The 20,000-nt window shown below is 36.5% G+C and overlaps 2 protein-coding genes across 8 annotated transcripts in view; one reads left to right on the top strand and one right to left on the bottom strand.

Annotated features, from left to right (window-relative positions):
* The window catches only part of rftn1b (raftlin, lipid raft linker 1b), a 400,288-nt gene that overhangs the window by 25,533 nt on the left and 354,755 nt on the right, over nucleotides 1-20,000 (top strand). The gene's annotated exons all lie outside the window — the stretch shown is intronic.
* Nucleotides 1-20,000, bottom strand: part of plcl2 (phospholipase C like 2) — a 130,165-nt gene that overhangs the window by 4,853 nt on the left and 105,312 nt on the right. For 2 of the 3 annotated variants that reach the window (XM_087287995.1, XM_087287994.1), the window contains exon 5: nucleotides 7,024-7,133. In XM_087287995.1, the coding sequence (XP_087144121.1) occupies nucleotides 7,024-7,133 (110 nt within the window). Of the gene's footprint in view, nucleotides 1-2,523; nucleotides 2,956-3,036; nucleotides 7,134-20,000 lie in introns of those variants that run through there. The other variant, XM_087287996.1, reaches the window with a different exon arrangement.

Here is a 20,000-nt window from a genome sequence, read left to right as displayed (position 1 = left end):
TTCATTATTATGTATTTGTGTGTGTGTGTGTGTGAGTAGAACACTCATAGACTGACTTGCAACCTCACATGATGTGACAATATCTTATATTCCATTGTTTACGGATGCAGTGACCATTATACACTCGAGTCTTTTGCAGCACTGCATGATTAGTAGCCTTGTGAAAATAAAACGATTTCAACTTTCACCCACAGCAGCACTCATTCGTCACACATACTGTCAGTTTTAGAGAAGTGGACCAATCAGAAGAACTCTGAGGCAGGTCTAGTGTTGTGCGCTTCTGTTTAAAAGTGTAGCAAGCTGTCATGTCACTGAGAAAAGTAGCAGAACCACTGGTGAGCGATTCTGTGTTGTGTTTTCCGACAGAAAACATGTTCTTTGTGAATGAATTCTGTATTTGTCGTGAGGGCTCATGAACCTAATCGTAACCATGGCACCTTGGCAGTTTGGGATGAATACATGTACCGTTTACAGCTCTAGTGTTTACATTATGCAGCACTACAACATGAGAGCTGATTAGTCTGCATTGCTGCGGGCCACATTTTAAAGAGCAGCGGGCCGGATGTGGCCCACGGGTCACCTGTTGAGAACCTTGGTCCTGTAGGTTTCCTTAAGACTGTATTTTCTGTTCTCAGACATGATAAATTAAAGTATTTTTTGCAGAAATGGAATTATTTTACAGTATTGTTGCTCTACTGTATTTCTTAATGTTTGAGATTGATATCCGCAGGGTCTTAAAGTCTGAACATGTCTAAAATTTAAAAAATGTCAATGTAAAGCTACCCAATCGAGCTAACACCCATCCAATCACTTACATTCCATCTCAACAAAAGTTGATTTATTAACTACCAATTACTTACCAATATGGTTTAATTATCTTCTTTACAATAACAACTGTTTTTAATGTTTTTTTAATGTATAAACTGGGCCATCAGAAAAAGTTCTTAGTGTTAAGCCTTGTTTAGGGCTGAAATCTTTATTCAGAATGGTATTTATAAAGGTCTTTTAAAGTCTTAAAATTGACTTGATGAAACCTTTATAAACTCTGATATCATAGAAAAATAAATTTTTATCATAGAAAAAATCTTTTAATTTAATATCATGAAGCCCTAATGCACATGTAAATTTACTTAATGTTAAAGCAACAGGTTTATTCACCTTTTCTCATCTTTTTAGAACTATATATACATTGCACTTAATTAAACAAATAAAAAATACAAATAAGAAAATGTTAAAAGAAGGCTAAACAAAAATACATGAAAATAAAATATTTAGGAAATGTTAAATAAAATCTTTTAAAACTTCTAATATTTTACATAAAATAAAAAAAAACTAAAATAAAAAGAAAATTAAATTAATCTAACATAATTACAATTACTTGCACATTATACAAATATTAGAAGAGTACAAAATACTTTCACTTTAAAATACTTAAAATATTTTTTATTAAGTTTTTATTAAGTAACTTTTATTTTTACTAAGTTTATTAAGTACAGAAATTACTAAAACAGAAATGGAGATTGCAGAAAAATAAAGACTGTTGAAAATTACAAAGGCACCACAAAATGTGCGAAATTAAGATGCGAAAGTCTAAAACAACAAAACATTCAACATTACTAAACCAAAAAGACTATAAAAATTAAACAAAATAAATACTAATCATAACCATTTCATGTATTCAATTTCTAAAACAACAGCTGTTAAAAAAAAAAAAAAACAATGAAAATCATAATAGACACAAACTAAAAGAGAAACTAATCAAAATTACAATACAAAAAGGACCATAAACATTAAACAAAAATAAATAAAATCGTGTATTAAATATTAATCATGTGCCATGTATCATTTCATGTATTAAATTTCTAAATACAAAGGCTATCGAAAAACAATCAAGGAAAATTATAATAGCTACAACCTAAATAAATAAACTAACAAAATATTAATAGAAACTAAATTAAGTAAATCTGATCAGAAGTGGACACACAAGACACAGTTAAGATGAATTCAAGTAAATATATCTATACAACAGCAAGCATACAGTCATCTGTGCTCTGCAGGAGACAAGAGGAAACCAATGGACAGCAGTCATTTCCAACACAATGGCTTTGTTTAGAATAACAGGCTTGTGTTAATCACACACATACACACACACACACACACACACACACACACACACACACACACACACACACACACACACACACATCTACCATTTAATTATCACTGATGCTCTTTAGACAAACCAAATCGCCACTTTAATCGTCATTAATGCTTTGATGATGTCATTGATTCTGTCCAGCTGGAGTGTTTCCTGTTTAAATCAGCTCTCATTTCCAATGGTGTTAAATTAAGATGATGAATGAATATTTGCATTTTCACAATCTGTGATAGGTGTTCATTAATGCATGTATTTGCATACTAAGTAGTAGTTCACAATTCCAGTTCATCTTTTGCTGCCTCACAATTTTGCAGATTTTTTTATTAGTGCAAATTGACATGTTTTTTTTGTGTTTTTTTTTGTTTAACAACGCATTGTGTTCTGCGTGCTGATTGGCTATTAGACCATTGTCAATCAATCTCCTCCGTGCCGTGTCTCTTGTACAGTGCAGAATGTGCTCAGCTTGCCAAATTGACATCTTTGATTGCTAGTTGTACTGTGTGTTTGCTGGTTTTATACCCAACAAACGCCACAATGTCAGTAAAACATTCTGCGTTTGGAGGTATGGAGATAGAAAATGTTGCATAATTCCAAATGAATCAATTACAATCCACAAATAAGTGTTTTTGACAAATACCAAGTATATTCACAAAATAAATACAATGAGATCCACAAATAAACCTTAAGAGTTTCACAAACACAAATTGTATGTTCACAAATGTTCACAAATGCAATTCACACATTAATGTGTAAATTGCGTCCTGTGCATTTGTAGATTAGTGTGCGTTTATGGATAGCTGTCTGTGCATTTGTAGATTAGTGTGCGTTTATGGATAGCTGTCTGTGCATTTGTAGATTAGTGTGCGTTTATGGATAGCTGTCTGTGCATTTGTAGATCGCTGTGAGTAGCTCTGTGCATTTGTGTATTTTGAAACATTTCTATCGTCAAGACGAACACTAATCTACAAATGGGCTCCACCCACCTCCCACTTAAACCAATCAGATACCGGCCATGTGGTGCTGACCAATAATTGTTCGTTCTCGCTCCAACCGATCACCCTTTGGCTTACAATCAGAGCGGGACCAGCTGTTTGCACGAACTTTATTTCTAGTAGAATCTAAGCTCCTCTCTTTACTTCTGTTTAGTGCGTTCTTCAGTGAAGTCTAACAGCGGCAAAACCCAGGCTCGTCTGAGCAAAGAGAAGAAGGGAGATATACACTAAGATGGATGAGGATCCTGTGCCATTGGATGCCCGGCATCTGGAACATGATTATTGTTCAGTTCCTGAACCCACGGTGGTTGATAATGCACTGAATCAGGCTGACAATCTCTGTAAACTGGTGGAGCAACTGAAAGGAGACTTGCTTGCTGCTTTTGGTGATGTTATAAGGTTTGGGGTTATTTTTAGAACATAACTCCCACAATTAAGGAGGGACCACTGTATATCATGATTCAATATGTATCTATGCTGAATTCAATGTACGATATTGGGCTCAGTTTTAACGATCTAGACTCAAAGTCTAAAGCACATGGTGCAAAAGTATTAAGGGTGTGTCCGAATCCACTTTTGCTATTTTAAGATGGAAAATACGCTCTGCGCCATGGCGCATGGTCTAACATGGGTATGCTTATTCTCTTAGGGCTCTTTCATACACTCTTCGCAATAAAGTCGTGTTTGCCCTGATGTGTTGCTATTTTCAGACCAGTGCAAACTTAATTTTACCGTTTTCTGCCACATTGTTTAAATAGCAAATCCATTTGCGTCACTTTGTGGACTCGTGGGTGTTCCGGTCTAGAAAAGAGGTGTATTAAGGTGCATTGTTGGTGCATTGCTATTTGGAGGAAATAAAATAGTCTGCAATAGACCAGCTGAAACCAGGTCTAAAGTCCAGCGCAGAGCACATCAGTTGTGCACCTCGCTTACACATTGCTTAAAATACACCAGATGTACAGCAATACACAAATATCTTTACAAATGAAAAAGAATAAAAAGGATTAAAGTGTTACAAAAATTATTGTTTTCTACATAAATATTAAAACCACGTCCTCCCGCTGTATTATTTATTATATGCATATTTTTGTTTATTTTATTAAAAACAAGCTTAGATTTGTCCACCTGTCAGGTTTTGGACCATATGGGGCATTGGTACGTGTGTTTGGAAATAACTCACTTTTATTGAGCACGCTTTGTTATTACTGTTTATTTATTCATTTGCTGGAAATTATAACTGAATTTAGAAATAGTTTTGAAACAAATCTTTGCGCTTAACAAACAAAATTAAATATGTAGGCTGATGGATGTCTTTAGTGGAGTGCGTATACACCGTTTCCTTATCCAAAAAGCTTAAGAGAAAGTTTAAGCAAAGGCTGATTGGAGGAGGCATATTTTTCTGTCCTTAAAATAGCAAAAGTGGATTTGGATATGACCTTAATGCTCTTGTGCCGTGCGCTTTAGACTTTGCACCTAGATTGTTAAAATAGAGCCCTTAATGAGTTACGGGTGTGTTTCATGAGTCTCATCTCCCATTCCCTTTGAGTCAGTTGCGTCACACCGTGGAACATTTGCAATTTACAAAAAAAACAGTGAAACCAGAGACCATCTGCAGCACAAGCATAAAGAACGAGCCTCCTCCATTCTGCCTTTACTTTCTCTTTGCTTTTGCTCTTTACTTAACTCCTTTTTTTCGTGGATAAGGAAACGGTGTTGGACGCACTCCACTGAAGACATCTATTAGCCTATATATTTAATTTAGTTTGTTAAGCACAAAGATTTCTTTCAAAACTATATCTAAATTCAGTTCTAATTTCCAGCAAATTAATAAATAAACAATAATAACGAAGTGGCCTGTTCTTATGCCCCATATGGTGACACATACATCTCCAAAACCTGACAGATGAACAAATCTAAACTTGTTTTTAATAAAACAAATATAAATATGCTTATAATAAATAATACTGCTAATAATGATAGCATTATACAAATGCAAATTGTCATAAACTAGATTAGAGCTGCGCTGGTCTGAAAATGGCAACAAATCTCGCCAAACGCCTCATTGCGCAGAGTGTATGATAGGGCCCATTATCTCAAAATTGCATGCTAAAAAAGTATAGTATAATATGAGTGTTCTTAAAGCCCCTTTCACACATACAGACCTTCCGGAAGATTACCAGCAATTTTGTAGAAAGGTGTGAACAGGCCCTTTTTGAAAATACCGGTAAATTTGATCTGGCTATTTTCCGGAAAGAGAAGTTGTAACATTACAGGTAATTTGCCGGAATGCTGCGCTGGTTGAACGCAGAAGGAAGATTGCCTGAAAGAGCTCATGCACGTCTAGAACTTGTTGACATGAGACGTCTGTTTAAGCCAGTCAAAACAGTCAGGCTCATACACGTCAGAGCGGTTTATGAAAATAAAAGCCTTTGAATATTTTCCCAGACACATTTAGCTGCTAGATGTTAGTCAGATAAAGTTTATATGTTCATCTTAATGCCAACTGTGTAAATAATTACTGATAAGATGCTTATGATAAGCCGTTGTTTGTTTACCTTCAAGCTTTGCATGTGCCTCTAAAACAGCCTGTGACACCAACACACACACATATCATGTACATCTCGACATGCAAAAGTGTTTCTCCATGTTTTCATCGAAGTTGTTCATAATACTCATCCATTCACAGAGTTTGTAATGTAGTCAAATGTTTACAAATACAAGCGCAGCCGTTTAGAGGTCATCTCTGGTTAATGATGTCAGAATTTACCGGTATTTTGGAATGGATGTGTGAATGCTCTTACGTCCTCGCCTGTTTGAACAGCGCTTTTTTGAATTTACCGGTAAAGTCATTCCGAAAAATTTTCCACATATTTACCGGTATCACTGTGTGAAAGGGGCTTATTTCTCAAACATTTGATAAAAATTTTTACAATAAGGTTCATTAGTTAATACATTTACTAACATGAACTAATCATGAACAACACATGTACAGCATTTATTAATCATAATTAAACATTTACTAATGCATTATTAACATCCAAGTCCATGCTTGTTAACATTAGTTAATGCACCATGAGTTAACATGAACTAACAATGAACTACTGTATTTTCATTAACTAACGTTAACTAACATGAACAAATACAGTAGTAAATGTATTGTTCATTGTTTGTTCATGTTAGTAAATGCATTAATTAACATTACCTAATGAACCTTATTGTAAAGTGTGACCATAAATGACAATATGTAGACATACAGTTGGTTAAAATGAACTGGCACTTGGGGTCTGTACAAACTATAGACTTATAATTATGTTTATTGTTCATTTGCTTGTGCTTTATGGGATTGTAGTTCTCCTCATATCTGTCTTGTTTGATTCATGACTTGAATGATTGAAACAAGTCTTGCATATGAAGAAAAAAGAATTGAAATAACACTGCTGGAACCAACTTTGCCAGAAAAACTGGGCAGCAGAAATGCACTTCATATCCATCTTATTTCAAAAAGACTTCATTATGCTGAACCAAATGTCTAAAACTCAAACGTCGCTCAACCTTTAACACTTTTCTTTGTCTGTCTTCTGTAAGCACTGAGGAATTTCTTTCATCAAATGCAAATGTAGTTAATGCAGCTGTACTGAATTCTATTACAGCCTATTTGCTTTTTATTCCGCAAGAGGTTGTGCAAGCTCATATTGAACAGGTAATGTCCTCTAATCTGTCACATTGGTCCAAAAAAAAAAAAAACTTTTTAAAACATTATTATTGTGAAAATGTGAATGTTAAAGTCTTTTTTATGCTAAATGTATGCAAATCATCCTCTCAAATGGTGGAGTGATTTTTGTTGGCAGGTGTTTAGAGCCTGTTTAAGCTCACCTTCAGAATAGTGATGTTCCAGGTGAAGCTCTCAACAGATTTGTGCAGTTTTCTTCCCTTCAGTCCCTCCTTGACTGCCATATCGTGTAGATTTTCGTGGAATTCCATCGCTGAAATGACAGTCACAATTTTGAATTAGCCAAAATAATGTCATAAAAATTAACGGTAACACAATGGTAAACAGAGATTTATACTTTTCTGACAAATTTGCAGGGATGGTACCACAAATGTTTGGAAACGCTGCTCTAAAACGTTTCAAAACACCCAGGTCACAGGACTTAAGTGACTCAAAGGATTGGTAACTACACAAGCATTCCGAGACCTGGAGAATCTGTGTTTGGTTGACAGGGTCGGAGATACAAACACATATCTGAGAGGACCGTGCTTGGGCACTATGCAACTGTGCTACGAGTGACCGGAGTTTGAATCCTGGCTTGTATAAGCATTTAGAAATTGTGACTTGATGTCTTTTTTTAATGCAGTTTTTTTTATGACCAAAACAGCACATATTTATTCACAAATGGTTCATTCGGATGTAAGACTTATGTTAATGAGCCCATAATATGCATTAAAAAGGTCATATTTTGGTTTATTAGCTCAAACCAGTCTGGCCATTCCCAGGCCTGTAGCGTTTTTGCAGTTAATTGCCTCATTTTATATTTATTTATAGTTTTAAATACTGCATTTTAGTGACATTTTAAGCACTATTTTTAGCTGCATTAGCTTGTTGAGTGGTGATCATAACCACACTTTTTAATGGACCAAAATATTTCAATTTCTTGATTTAGAATAAAGAAATATGAATAAATATGTATTTTTAAAATAAAAAATTATTACATCATATTACATGATTAGAAATAAAATGATTGGCCAGTTTGATATTTGCCTAATAAATGACAATAGGCTGTTTTTAAATTTAAAACCTTTCAAGAATTTGGCTATTTGAATAATAATTTTTTTATTATAATAAAGTCAGACTTTATTTTGATGGTCCATTTGTTAAATTTAAGTTACACTGCATCTACATGCCAACTCATTCTCAAACTATCAGGTTAGGGTTAGTGTAATTACGTTTACACTGAAAGCGGTGAGAGCGTCAAAGTAGCTGGAAGTCATTCATTTTCAATAGGAGTCGGCGGCGAAAAGCAGCGCGGCGAATCTTCGCCGGTGTGGGCATCGAGGAGAGTTGAAATCAAGTCAACGTTATGGTAATGAGCTATGACGCGGTTTGGCGGCAAGCAATCATGTAGAATCAATGTAGAAGTCCACCGCTTGAGAGGATTCCAGAGAACACCGCCCTGTGAACTTTGGTTCCGACCACAGTTGTTCCCAAGGTTTGATTATTGCGGTGGATTTCCAATTATTTACAATGTTTTCTTACAGGAACATACATTAAAAAAGTTATTGGCGAGTTACTAATGTGCTTAAATGTTAAATATATTTTTTCTTTAAAAAAAAAAAGTGGGAATCTCATGCGACAATACAAAACAGTACTGCTACTTCAGAATATTTTAGTCATATGGACACATTGAATAATTAAGTGGAGCAAAGCCTTACCACATGCAAATTGATCACCCATTGTTAATTGAATTGGATAAAAAGTGTGCAACATTTCCATCCTAGAAAGCATGTTTTGTAACTAATATGATGTGCTGCAACGGCCCCTTTAAATATGAGATCAATGTAGGGAATTTTGACGCTCTCGCCGTCAGAGATGAAGACAAACAGCATTATCGCAATGGCGGCCAGCGATCTTTGACGCTCTCACCACCTTCGTTGTGAACACACAGTTAGTTTGCATGTACTTGCAAAGTTTCTTATAGTCAGTTAAATGTCTGTTGAAGGAGCAGGATCGGCACATATTAAGCAGACAGACCACCAATACTCAAATGGACCATAAAAAAAAAGTGTTACCAATAATAATATTAATAATAATAATGTAGAGCTTCACAATTTGTCTAGCCTCTCTTATCAAAAGGTACATTTGTAAATTCATACCAAATTAGTGTTTAAATTCATTTTAATAAGGGCCACTTTTGGTACTTAGCATCTTTTTATTGGTCATTTTTACATCAAGAATAAGGTCAAAGATTTGGAATAAAAGTTGTTTGTAAAATATTTTCATAATTTAAAAACCATACAGTAGGTCAGTAGTGAAATGATGACAACCTCAGATTGTATGTCTTCTTGAACAGCTGGATGTTGGACATTAGTTTGCATTGGTCAAAATTGATTAGATGATTAGGCACATGGAAGTCGATGGGTTATTTTCACAATCTACGATGACATAGCAGTGAAAATAGGACAAATGAGGTCTTGTGTGGGACAAATTCTCCTGATTCTCCTCTGGCATCAACAAGGCGTTTGCGCCCACAGAACAGCCGCTCACTCGATATTTTCTCTTTATCAGACCATTCTTAGTGATCCCTAGAGATGGTTGTGCATGAAACTCCCTGTAGATCAGAAGTTTTCTGAAATACTCAGACCCGCCTGTCTGGCACCAATAACCATGCCACGTTCAGAGCCCCTTAAATCCCCTTTCTTCCCCATTCTGATTTTCGCTTTGAACTGCAGCAGACCGTCTTGACCGTGTCTACATGCCTAAATGCATTGAGTTGCTGCCATGTGATTGGCTGATTAGAAATTTGCATTAGCAAGCTGTTGGAAAGGGTGCCTTTTAAAGTGGCCGGTAAGTGTATATGTTTGCTTTTAAAATATTGGTTGGTTTTAGGGAAGGGTTTAGGTCTTCTCATGGACCTGTACAAGAAGAGCGTTTGTCGGAAACATAACAAAATGTATCCTAAATAACGTATTTTTTCCCAAAAATTACGTAGCACCTTACAGTGGATTTGTCATCTGAAATGTTTGTTTGTTTGTTTGCTTTATTTGAAGAGCACATTTAAAAACAACAGATGTTGACCAAAGTGCTTTACAAAACGACCAGCATACAAAATCTATACCTAAATATAAAAATTAAGCAAAATATAAACGGATTCAAATTAATTAATTACAATCAAAGGCAAGAGACAGAAGGTGATTTTTTTAGATGAGACTTAAAGTGAAGAACATGACCGTTCTTGACCGAAATGACCGAAATGTGCAACAAAACATTCCCAAAGCAACATATTTTTTATTTCACAAAAATGTGAGGCATGTATTTCCAATAAGCCTGGGCTGATTCATACACTTATGTGTTTAAAGGACATATTGCATGATTCATACAAACATATTTACTCTCTGTACTCTCTCTCATGAGGCAAATTTATCCTGCTGGTTCATATTAAATGCTGGTGGGAGATGTGAGAACAGGTCTATTGTGTCACACACACACACACACACACACACAACAGATCCAGATCCTCCTGTTTGGTGCTGTTATTGTCCAGTCGTGATAAATTATGAGTGTCAAGTTTCTCCTTGAGCCGCACGGCACAAACAAGGATGATAAACGCTTGTGACATGATCAGAAAACAGGTGACTAATGCACGTTTAAACAGAAAGAAAGAGAAAGAGAATGAAGGGAGGAAGCTGAGATGAGGAGATGTGAGCGTGGGCACAGCAGACAGACATGAATCCTTTCAGACCGCATTAGCATCAAGCCAGAGAACAGAGCAGATTTGTCACCCAACAACCGCACCGTTCTGTTTCTGTCTTTCATTCTGCTGATCTAAAGGATGGACACTGGGGAGAGGAAACATCTTATTTTAGTCATAGTTTAACTTGACGTGCTGCAGTTTCATTGTAAAAGACAGCTACAGGTATATGATGCTTGTGAAGTGAGTAAAGTGTGATGTTTCGATCTGACTGGATGCTTTATGCCATTTCTGGTGGAAAACAAATTACATTACACTCCAAAAAAATATTTAGCTGCTTGTTCAAACAACTTAACTAAAATGAGCTGGAACAACACAATTCTTGAGGGTTTTTTGGGACAACTTAATTTTTTTATGTTCAATCCACTCAAATTTCTGAAGTTAACCGATTTGTGTTGGGACAACATGAAGGAAATTTGTGAAACTCTGCATTTTTTTAAAGTGTAGGCACTCGATGATTAGTCACTTTAATAATATTTAATTGCCAACATTTATCCAAATCGTTAAAGCAATCACTTTAACTTGATTTAATGACAAAAAATATATAACACAAAAAACAAATAAATTAAATTTAGTGCGAGTTGGAAGTTGGTGAGACTTTTAGTTCAGTATATTGATTTACTTTCAACTGAAACAGAATATTGAGTACGGGGTTTTTGTTTGCACAACATTCCCTTATAGCAAACTAACTGTAAGAGGGGCATGGTTAAGAATATTAATATACTGTTGCATATGGAAGTTAACCTTAGGTTAACACATAGATATATACACTGGATATTGCATACGGACCCTGAGCATGCATCAATACCATCGCCACATTTGTACAGTGCTCCCAGTATACAGACAATTCCTTTGTCTTCATGCTTGGTTTGTGCTTTGACATGCACATCAACCTTCGGACCTTATATAGACAAGTGTACGCCTTTTAAATCATGTCCAATCAACTGAATTTACCACAGGTGAACTCCAATTAAGCTGCTGAAACATCTCAAGAATGATCAGTGGAAACAGAATGTACCTGAGCTCAATTTAAATCTTACTTTAATACTGATGTACATATGATTTTTCAGCTTTTTACATTTTTTTAATAAATTTGCAACAATTAAAAAAAAAAAACTTTTTTCGCATTGTCATTATGGGGTATTGTGTGTAGAATTTTGAGGAAATTAATGAATTTAATCCATTTTGGAATAAGACTGTAACATAAAAAATGTGGAAAAAGTAGGGCTGTGCAATTAATCAAAAATCCGATTTCGATTTTAGCTTCTAACGATTATGAAAAACCATTAATCGAGATAAACTATTATTAACTTAGCAGCATGAAAGACTGCATGCTTATGTGTGTGTGTGCGGCGCGCACACACTGAATCATGCGGTTTCATTCGCACACTGAGACGAGCAGAGCGCAGTCAGCGCACACATCTAAAGTCATCTTAATGTGAGCGCTTTAATGGTCAAATAGGTGTCAAAACGTGGTGTTTAGTGATTATTTATATTAACCCTCATTTGTGTAATAAACATACGAGTTGAAAATCAAAAGACGTGAAAGAGAAACCATAAAAGTGAAAGCGCGCGATGTTCAAACAATTAATTATTACCAATTTACAATTATTAATCAAACAACAAAAGGAGAAAATCCCTCGCTGCTTTTGACTGAAGGAATTTTGTAGCTAAAGTGTTTTTCTTCCAGTGAAGATGCTTAATGCACAGTTTGTTTCATATTTTTATTCTATTGTATTTATTTCTCTATCCTTTGCATGGTGGAAAATAACTGTATATATGCAGTTAAAGTCTGAATTATTAGCCCTCCTGAATATTAGCAACCCTTTTCCTCTCCAATTTCTGTTTAATGGAAAGAAGATTTTTTTTCAACTTAATTCTGAACATAATAGATTTAATAACTCATTTCTAATAACTGATTTCTTTCATCTTTGCTATGATGACAGCACATAATATTAGACTATTTTCAAAATCCAAGCATTCCGATTCAAAGTGCGATTCAAAGACGTAATTAGGGTAATTAGGCAAGTCATTGTATAACAGTAGATTCTTCAGCATACAATCAAAAATATTTATTGCTTAAGGGGGATAATAATATTGACGTTAAAATGGGTTTCAAAATATTTAAAACTGCTTTTATTCTAGCCGAAAAAAAACAAAAAAAAAACAAATGAGCCTTTCTCCAGAAGAAAAAAATATTATAGGAAATACTGTGAACATTCCTTGCTCTGTTAAACATGATTTGGGAAATATTTATTTTAAAAACAATTCTCAGGAGCGCTAATAATTTTGACTTTAACTGATAATCGTTTTGAATAATCGTGATTACAATTATGACCAAAATAATCGTGATTATGATTTTTCCCAAAATCGAGCAGCCCTAAGAAAAAGTGAAGCGCTTTGAATACTTTCCGGATGCACTGTGGATGCATGTTTAAATTTGTTCTATTCACGCTAGAAATTCACTTTGTTTGTGCGGGAAATTCACTTCACAATAGACATGGATTAATATCATGGGCAGGACTTCTGTCTCTAGTTTTGTTGCTAAATGGCTGACATGATTTTTATCAAGAGATTAGCTGTGCTTTATATGATTTAGGAAGACTGAAAAACAAAGTAGATTCACTAGATACTTTTAGGGGTGCTCCAGCTCTGTGAGTTTACTAATTCCTCAAACTATACCTGGATGATGGAGGCTTTCAGCAGTGTTTCACAGCCGAGCCCTGTTTTCCCGTGTTGGCAGAAGGATTTGCCTTCAGGACACCAACAGAAGGCGCTACGTCATCAACATGCCCATATTAGAACAAGCTCCTGATTGGTTCACATTAGAAATCTTTGCGGGACAAATTTTGAATCCCGCTCCCGCCAGGTTTTAGCCTGAACCTGACCGCCCTCGCTTATATTCAGCATTTGTTGTCCCGCTGCCCGACCCGCCTTGTTTTCTACCCGCCGCGCCCGTTCCTGTTAACGAGCGGGGGGAGAACAAAACTAAAAACCACCCAGCTATCCAGAGTCCGGACAGCCTATAGCAAGCTGTCTGTATAAACACACACACACACATAAGCACCAAGCAAGTGACACACACACATAGGCATTCACACCAAGCGGCAACCTCCCGCTCTCCCTCAGGAAACCAGTACGGAAGTAACTAAAACTGCAATTCATCCGAAATTCCGCTAGTCGTGGCCGCTCCTGGCCAGAGAAAACAGAGCAAATTTCAATTGAGCCCACTGTTAGAATGGCCAACTTTACAGCAGAAAAAAGGTGTTTACAGCCTGGTACAAAAAAAGATTTTGGTTAATACAGCTAATATTACCCTTCATGACAACTGTGAGGGGGTGAATTTTTTTATAACTCACCCGTTTCCTTTATATTAAGTTATGTTAAGTTTGCATAATTAAGGGCATGGCCACTTGAGTGACAGCTAGGTCTTGTTGGTCGCCGTCACATCACCTCAGCTGAATCCTGTAGATTAGCCACTGAACTCGGCTTATTTATTGTATTTCTGTGTTGTTTTATGTGGCTTTACACAGTCAACTGTCTTTTGGACTTGTTTCCCACAATTATTAGATGGCATGGCATAATGAGTGAACTAAATTGTGCTCACAAACCATTTACGTGGCATCCGTTTCCCATGTGAGTAAAGTTATATACTTATATACCATCTCTATAAATGTATTTGTTTTATTTAAGATCATTTATCGTTTATATTCATATTTAGAGCTGTAATGCTCCCCAGAATCTGACGAATTGATCAGCTGTAGGCTCTAGAACAGTCATCTGAAGCGTTGTCATACAGTGTTATGCTGGATTTCATCAATAGTCTTACATTAACTAACACAGACTATATCTGAAGAGTTTGGAAGTAATTTGCGTTTTCCTCCTGTTGAAAAACGTCATAAGAACAATGTTTAGTGGCTCTGTGTATTACAGCAGTGTTTTTAAAAGTCTAAACACTTTATTGATATAGTGTACAACCAAGCACAAGTGGTCAGAACACAAACGAGTCACAGGTGATAAAGTATTAAGCGTTTCTCCCAAAGTAAAGTGTGTCTGAACCAGGTCCAAGCTAAATGCTAGCAGGTGTCTGTAGCTCCGCTCACTCTCCGCCTCTTTGCCCTTGTTTGGTATCCCGCCGTGGGTGTGATGACGCGTGACCAAAATGGCGACGGTTGGCCGCGCCTACTTGTGGCTTCTTTTGCGCTCTTCAGAAACCTGTGGGTGACGTCACGGATACTACGTCCATATATTTTACAGTCTATGATTCACGCACACACACACACACACACACACCAACAAATAAGCTAAATGCAGCACACGCTGTCTCATTCACACACATACATACGCGTACTCGCTTGCTCGGGAGTCGGGAGCGATATTGTTAGACCCCCCCTCTCGTCCAAAATTAAACCAGTTACCGACCGCTCCAGCGCTTTATTCGGAAATATATTCCCATGCCGTAGAAATCTGGCCGGGAAAACAGTAATTAATATTTGCTTTAATAAAATACAAGTTATGGGGTAATTTAATAAATAACAAATAATACTAGGTACAACTGTTTTTACGTTACAGTTGTGTTTAGGGTTGGTGTAGGGGTAAACGTTATTAAAATACAATAAATGGGAAATTTGAAACAACCCTTCATTTGCGCGAATAGCGCCGCAGGATGTCTATTCACATCTTAGCATTGACTTAACGTGTAAATCACTTGCGCTTGATGCTTCATTCGCGTCTGGTGTGAACGCATCATTAGTATGGGAGTAAGGCTGAAACAGAGAGACAAATATATGCGTTTTCAAATAAAAACGTATTAGTGTTGGCATGGCCTGAACGTCAGAATCATCAGAATATTCACATGCAGCAACTTGCATATTTAGCAAATGCATCCCGGTTAAGAAATGAGCAGGAATTATCACAGATACTGTTTCTCCTTGACACCTGTATGACTAATAATGGAAACGCCTGTGCCGACTCCGTCTGTGTGTATATTATCAGCAGAGTGTGAGAGTTAATCCGCCTGTTGTGCTCCGTCTAGCGCATCCCACGTTCACAAAGCTGACATCTCTCTGCATACATGAAACGAACACTTAAACGCAGATCTCCAGATGCAGATCTCTGACCAATGAGGCGACACATGAGCCTGCAGAGACAGAGTTTCATGCCGTACAAATACAGCCATGATAATCAAGAGGAAGAAGAACGCAAGCATTTCTGGAAGACGATGTTAACAAGACTAACTTTAGTTAGTTAATTTGCTAGGCAAAGATAGACAGATGGACAGATAGATGGATGGATAAATAGATGGACAGATGGACAGATGAACGAATGGATATATGGACAGAGAGATAGATGGATTAATAAACGGATGGATAGATGAATGGATTTAAGGATAGATAGATAGATAGATAGATAGATAGATAGATAGATAGATAGATAGACAGATGGATAGACGGATGGAAAGATAGATGGATGGATGGATGAACAGATGGATGAACAGATGAATGAATGGATATATGGATGGAGAGATTGATGAACGGACGGACGGATGAATGAATGGGTGGGTGGGTGGATGGATGGACGGACGGACAGACGGAGATAGATAGATATATAGATGGATGGGTGGACAGATGGACAGATAGATGGATGGATGGACGAATAGATGGACAGGTGAACGAATGGATATGGACGGAGAGATAGATGGATTGATGATCGGTTGGATGGATGAATGGATTTCAGGATGGAAAGATTGGATGGATGGATGGGTGGATAGGCGGACAGATGGACAGATAGATGAATGGACAAATAGATGGACAGATGAACAGATGGACAGATGAACGAATGGATAGATAGATAGATAGATAGGTAGGTAGGTAGGTAGGTAGGTAGATAGATAGATAGATAGATAGATAGATAGATAGATAGATAGATAGATAGATAGATAGATAGATAGATAGATAGATAGATAGATAGATAAATAGACAGACAGACAGACAGACAGACAGACAGACAGACAGACAGACGGATAGACGGATGGAAAGATAGAGTGATGAACAGATGGACGGACAGATGGATGAATGGATATATGGATGGAGAGATTGATGGACGGACGGATGAATGAATGGGTGGGTGGGTGCATGGATCGACAGACGGACAGACGGAGATAGATAGATATATAGATGGATGGATGGATGGATGGATGGGTGGACAGATGGACAGATAGATGGATGGACAGATGAACAGATAGATAGATAGATAGATAGATAGATAGATAGATAGATAGATAGATAGATAGATAGATAGATAGATAGATAGATAGATAGATAGATAGATAGATAGATAGATAGATGGACGAATAGATGGACGAATAGATGGACGAATAGATGGACAGATGAACGAATGGATGGAGAGATAGATTGATTGATAATCGGGTGGATGGATGGATGAATGGATTTCAGGATGGAAAGATTGGATGGATGGATGGGTGGATAGGCGGACAGATGGACAGATAGATGAATGGACAAATAGATGGACAGATGAACAGATGGACAGATGAACAGATAGATAGATAGATAGATAGATAGATGGATGGATGGATGGATGGATGGATGGATGGATGGATGGATGGATGGATGGATGGATGGATAGATAGGTATGACTCAAGTTCAGTGGATAAAGCTTGAATTTATGAAAGTGTTTTTGTGTTGTTTCAGAACATGTTTAAATAGCTGGAGAGTGTGTAAGCTTACATCAGATCTAGTGTAATCAGTCAGAGTTACAGAAACAGTTAAACAGCTCATTCAGATCTCTGGCCAATGAGGCGACACACACACAAGCCTGCAGAGACATGCTTTGATGGCGTACAAATACAGCCATAATGCTCAAGAGGGAGAAGCTATTAGGCTGAAGAGCACAAGCATATTTCAGGATGATTTGTAGTCATTCCTGACGTTACTTTCACAGTCTGTTAACCTCTGGTGTCTGCTGTAAGTAAGCAGAGGTGCTGTTGGGTTAATGATGCGCGATCGAAGGCGGCCAATGGTGCGCGTCGGCTGCTCTCTGTGCCAGTGGTTGCCTGGCAACATACTGTAGCGTGAGAGGGAAAAGCCGGGCTGTCAGTAGTATGGAGGGCTCAGAGACTCAGCACAGAGGCATGAGGGAGAGACACACAGCTCTGAAGTGAAGTGTGTGTTCACTTTACAGGCTTTCATGTGCTTTTAAAATGAGTTCTTGTTGCAGAAATGCAAGCTGTAGTCTGGAACTCTGCACAGATTTGCATGCACAGTCATTTGATTGCAGTTACCACTACTTTATCATGCAACTCGACTTTTTTCGTTTTTTTTTGTGGGGTATTGACTGCTGTAGTTGTATATATATATATATATATATATATATATATATATATATATATATATATATATATATATATATATATATATATATATATATATATAAATTAGAGCGAGTGGGGAAGGCGTGGAGATTCGGTTCCTGGATGTCCACACACACAAGCCCAATTCAATCTCAGGTTACTCCGACAGCCGAGGAAAGCAAGAAAGATGAATAACCAAGCAAGACAAAGATAAAGAGACAAGAGGTGAAATAATCCAGCCGTAATGACTCCATATTGTCGATTATAAAGCGCAGTTCTAGCACTTAAAGCTGACTGGGTGATCTATGGGGGAAAGTAGCTCAGTTATGCTGTGTTCAGCTTGTTTTTCTTGTGTTTTACCCCCAAAATGAAAAAATGAAGTTTTATTTAGCTCTGGGGTTTTTCTATATTATTTTTGTGATCAATTTAATGGTAAATAATCCACTTTTTACTATTTAATACTCATTAATGTAATACCCATGTTTATTTTTATTTGTAAATTCAATTATTATCAGATTAGTTTCTCAGTTTGAGTCATTATATTTAATACATAATCCACAAAAAGTAAATATTTCTATAAATATTGACCAATTCATGGAATAATTGTGTTTTCTATTGAACGAGTAACAAGTTATTTACGCTCTCATTATCTTAACTATAATTATTGAATTAGATTCTCAATGCCATAAATGTTCTTATTTTCTTACTTTATTATTAATAAATGCAACAAGGTTATTACAGAATATTAGGGTTTACTATTGGAGGACAAGCAAAGCTATTTTGCATTAAAAATAATTTGTATGTTCAGTTTAATAGTAAATAATCCACCTTTTACTCTTTAATACTCAATGTAATACCCATGTTTATTTTTATTTTTAAATTCCATTAATATTGAATTAGTCAGATTATATATATATATATATATATATATATATATATATATATATATATATATATATATATATATATATATATATATATATATATATATAATTTTATTTTAGTTTTATTTAAAGTATATTAATATTATTCATAATTTATTTTTTTATAATTTAAAAAATTTATATTATGTTTTGTAGAGAGTTTTTGTCATTTTTTCATCTTCTTATTTGGATGGTGTTTACTATGGCTGTGTGATTAATCGAAATCAAATTACTATCGCAATTTGAAATATTGCGATTAGCTAATCACTGCGATATGAAATATATATTATTTAATTTCCCCCACCCAGAGCAAATGCATGACTGCCGTCTGTGTGAAAGTAAGTAAGTATACACCCGAAGCTCTTCCAGTGTTTCCTCTAGGATTTTTGTCCAGCTGTGGCGGCAGGCCTTTTTTACACAGATCTACCAAACTACTTGTGGCGTTATTTCAATGACAAAAGTTGTGAGCACTGTATTAAGTCGAGTTCGCATTTATGTAATAGTCTACGAGCATGCAAACCTCTTTGCTTGCGCGCCAATTTCCTCTGCTCGTGCACTTAACTACTTGCACGCCCCCTCAAATATACACTGCTCAAGCGCGGATCTTCTTGTGCGCTCTCAAATAAACGCAGCTGAAGTGCGATTTGGTGGGTTTATGTAACGAGTATGTCTCCAACATTTATTAGATTTGCTAGAAATATTTATGAATGTCTCCAATAGACCTACAGAGCGGTATTAATGCGTCCTGAAGTAAAGCGAAGCGGCTATATGTCGTGTTTGCTGGCTTCGTGCATCACGCTCCTGTCAGTCAGCCAGCCAGTCACTACGTAACCTTAAAGGGTTAAACAAATAACTCACAGCACTACTACGGTTGCAAAAAAGTTTGCGCTGTTATAAAACACTTACCTTTTAATACGTTTTGGTGCGATTATCACCCGCCACAGATATATACACTAGATATCGCATACGGACCTTGAGCATGCGTCAATAGCGCCGCCACATTGGTACAGTGCTCCCAGGACAAATGTCATTCAACTGCTCTAGTCAAGACAGTGTTCCTACCGGTTACTACATGAAGATGCTAGACTTTAG

The sequence above is a fragment of the Danio rerio genome, chromosome 16 (genome assembly GCF_052040795.2).
Source record: "Danio rerio strain M-AB ecotype USA chromosome 16, GRCz13ab, whole genome shotgun sequence".
NCBI classification, from domain to species: Eukaryota; Metazoa; Chordata; class Actinopteri; order Cypriniformes; family Danionidae; genus Danio; species Danio rerio.
Note: the sequence above shows the minus strand (reverse complement) of the source record. Positions and strands in the feature narration are given on the sequence as shown.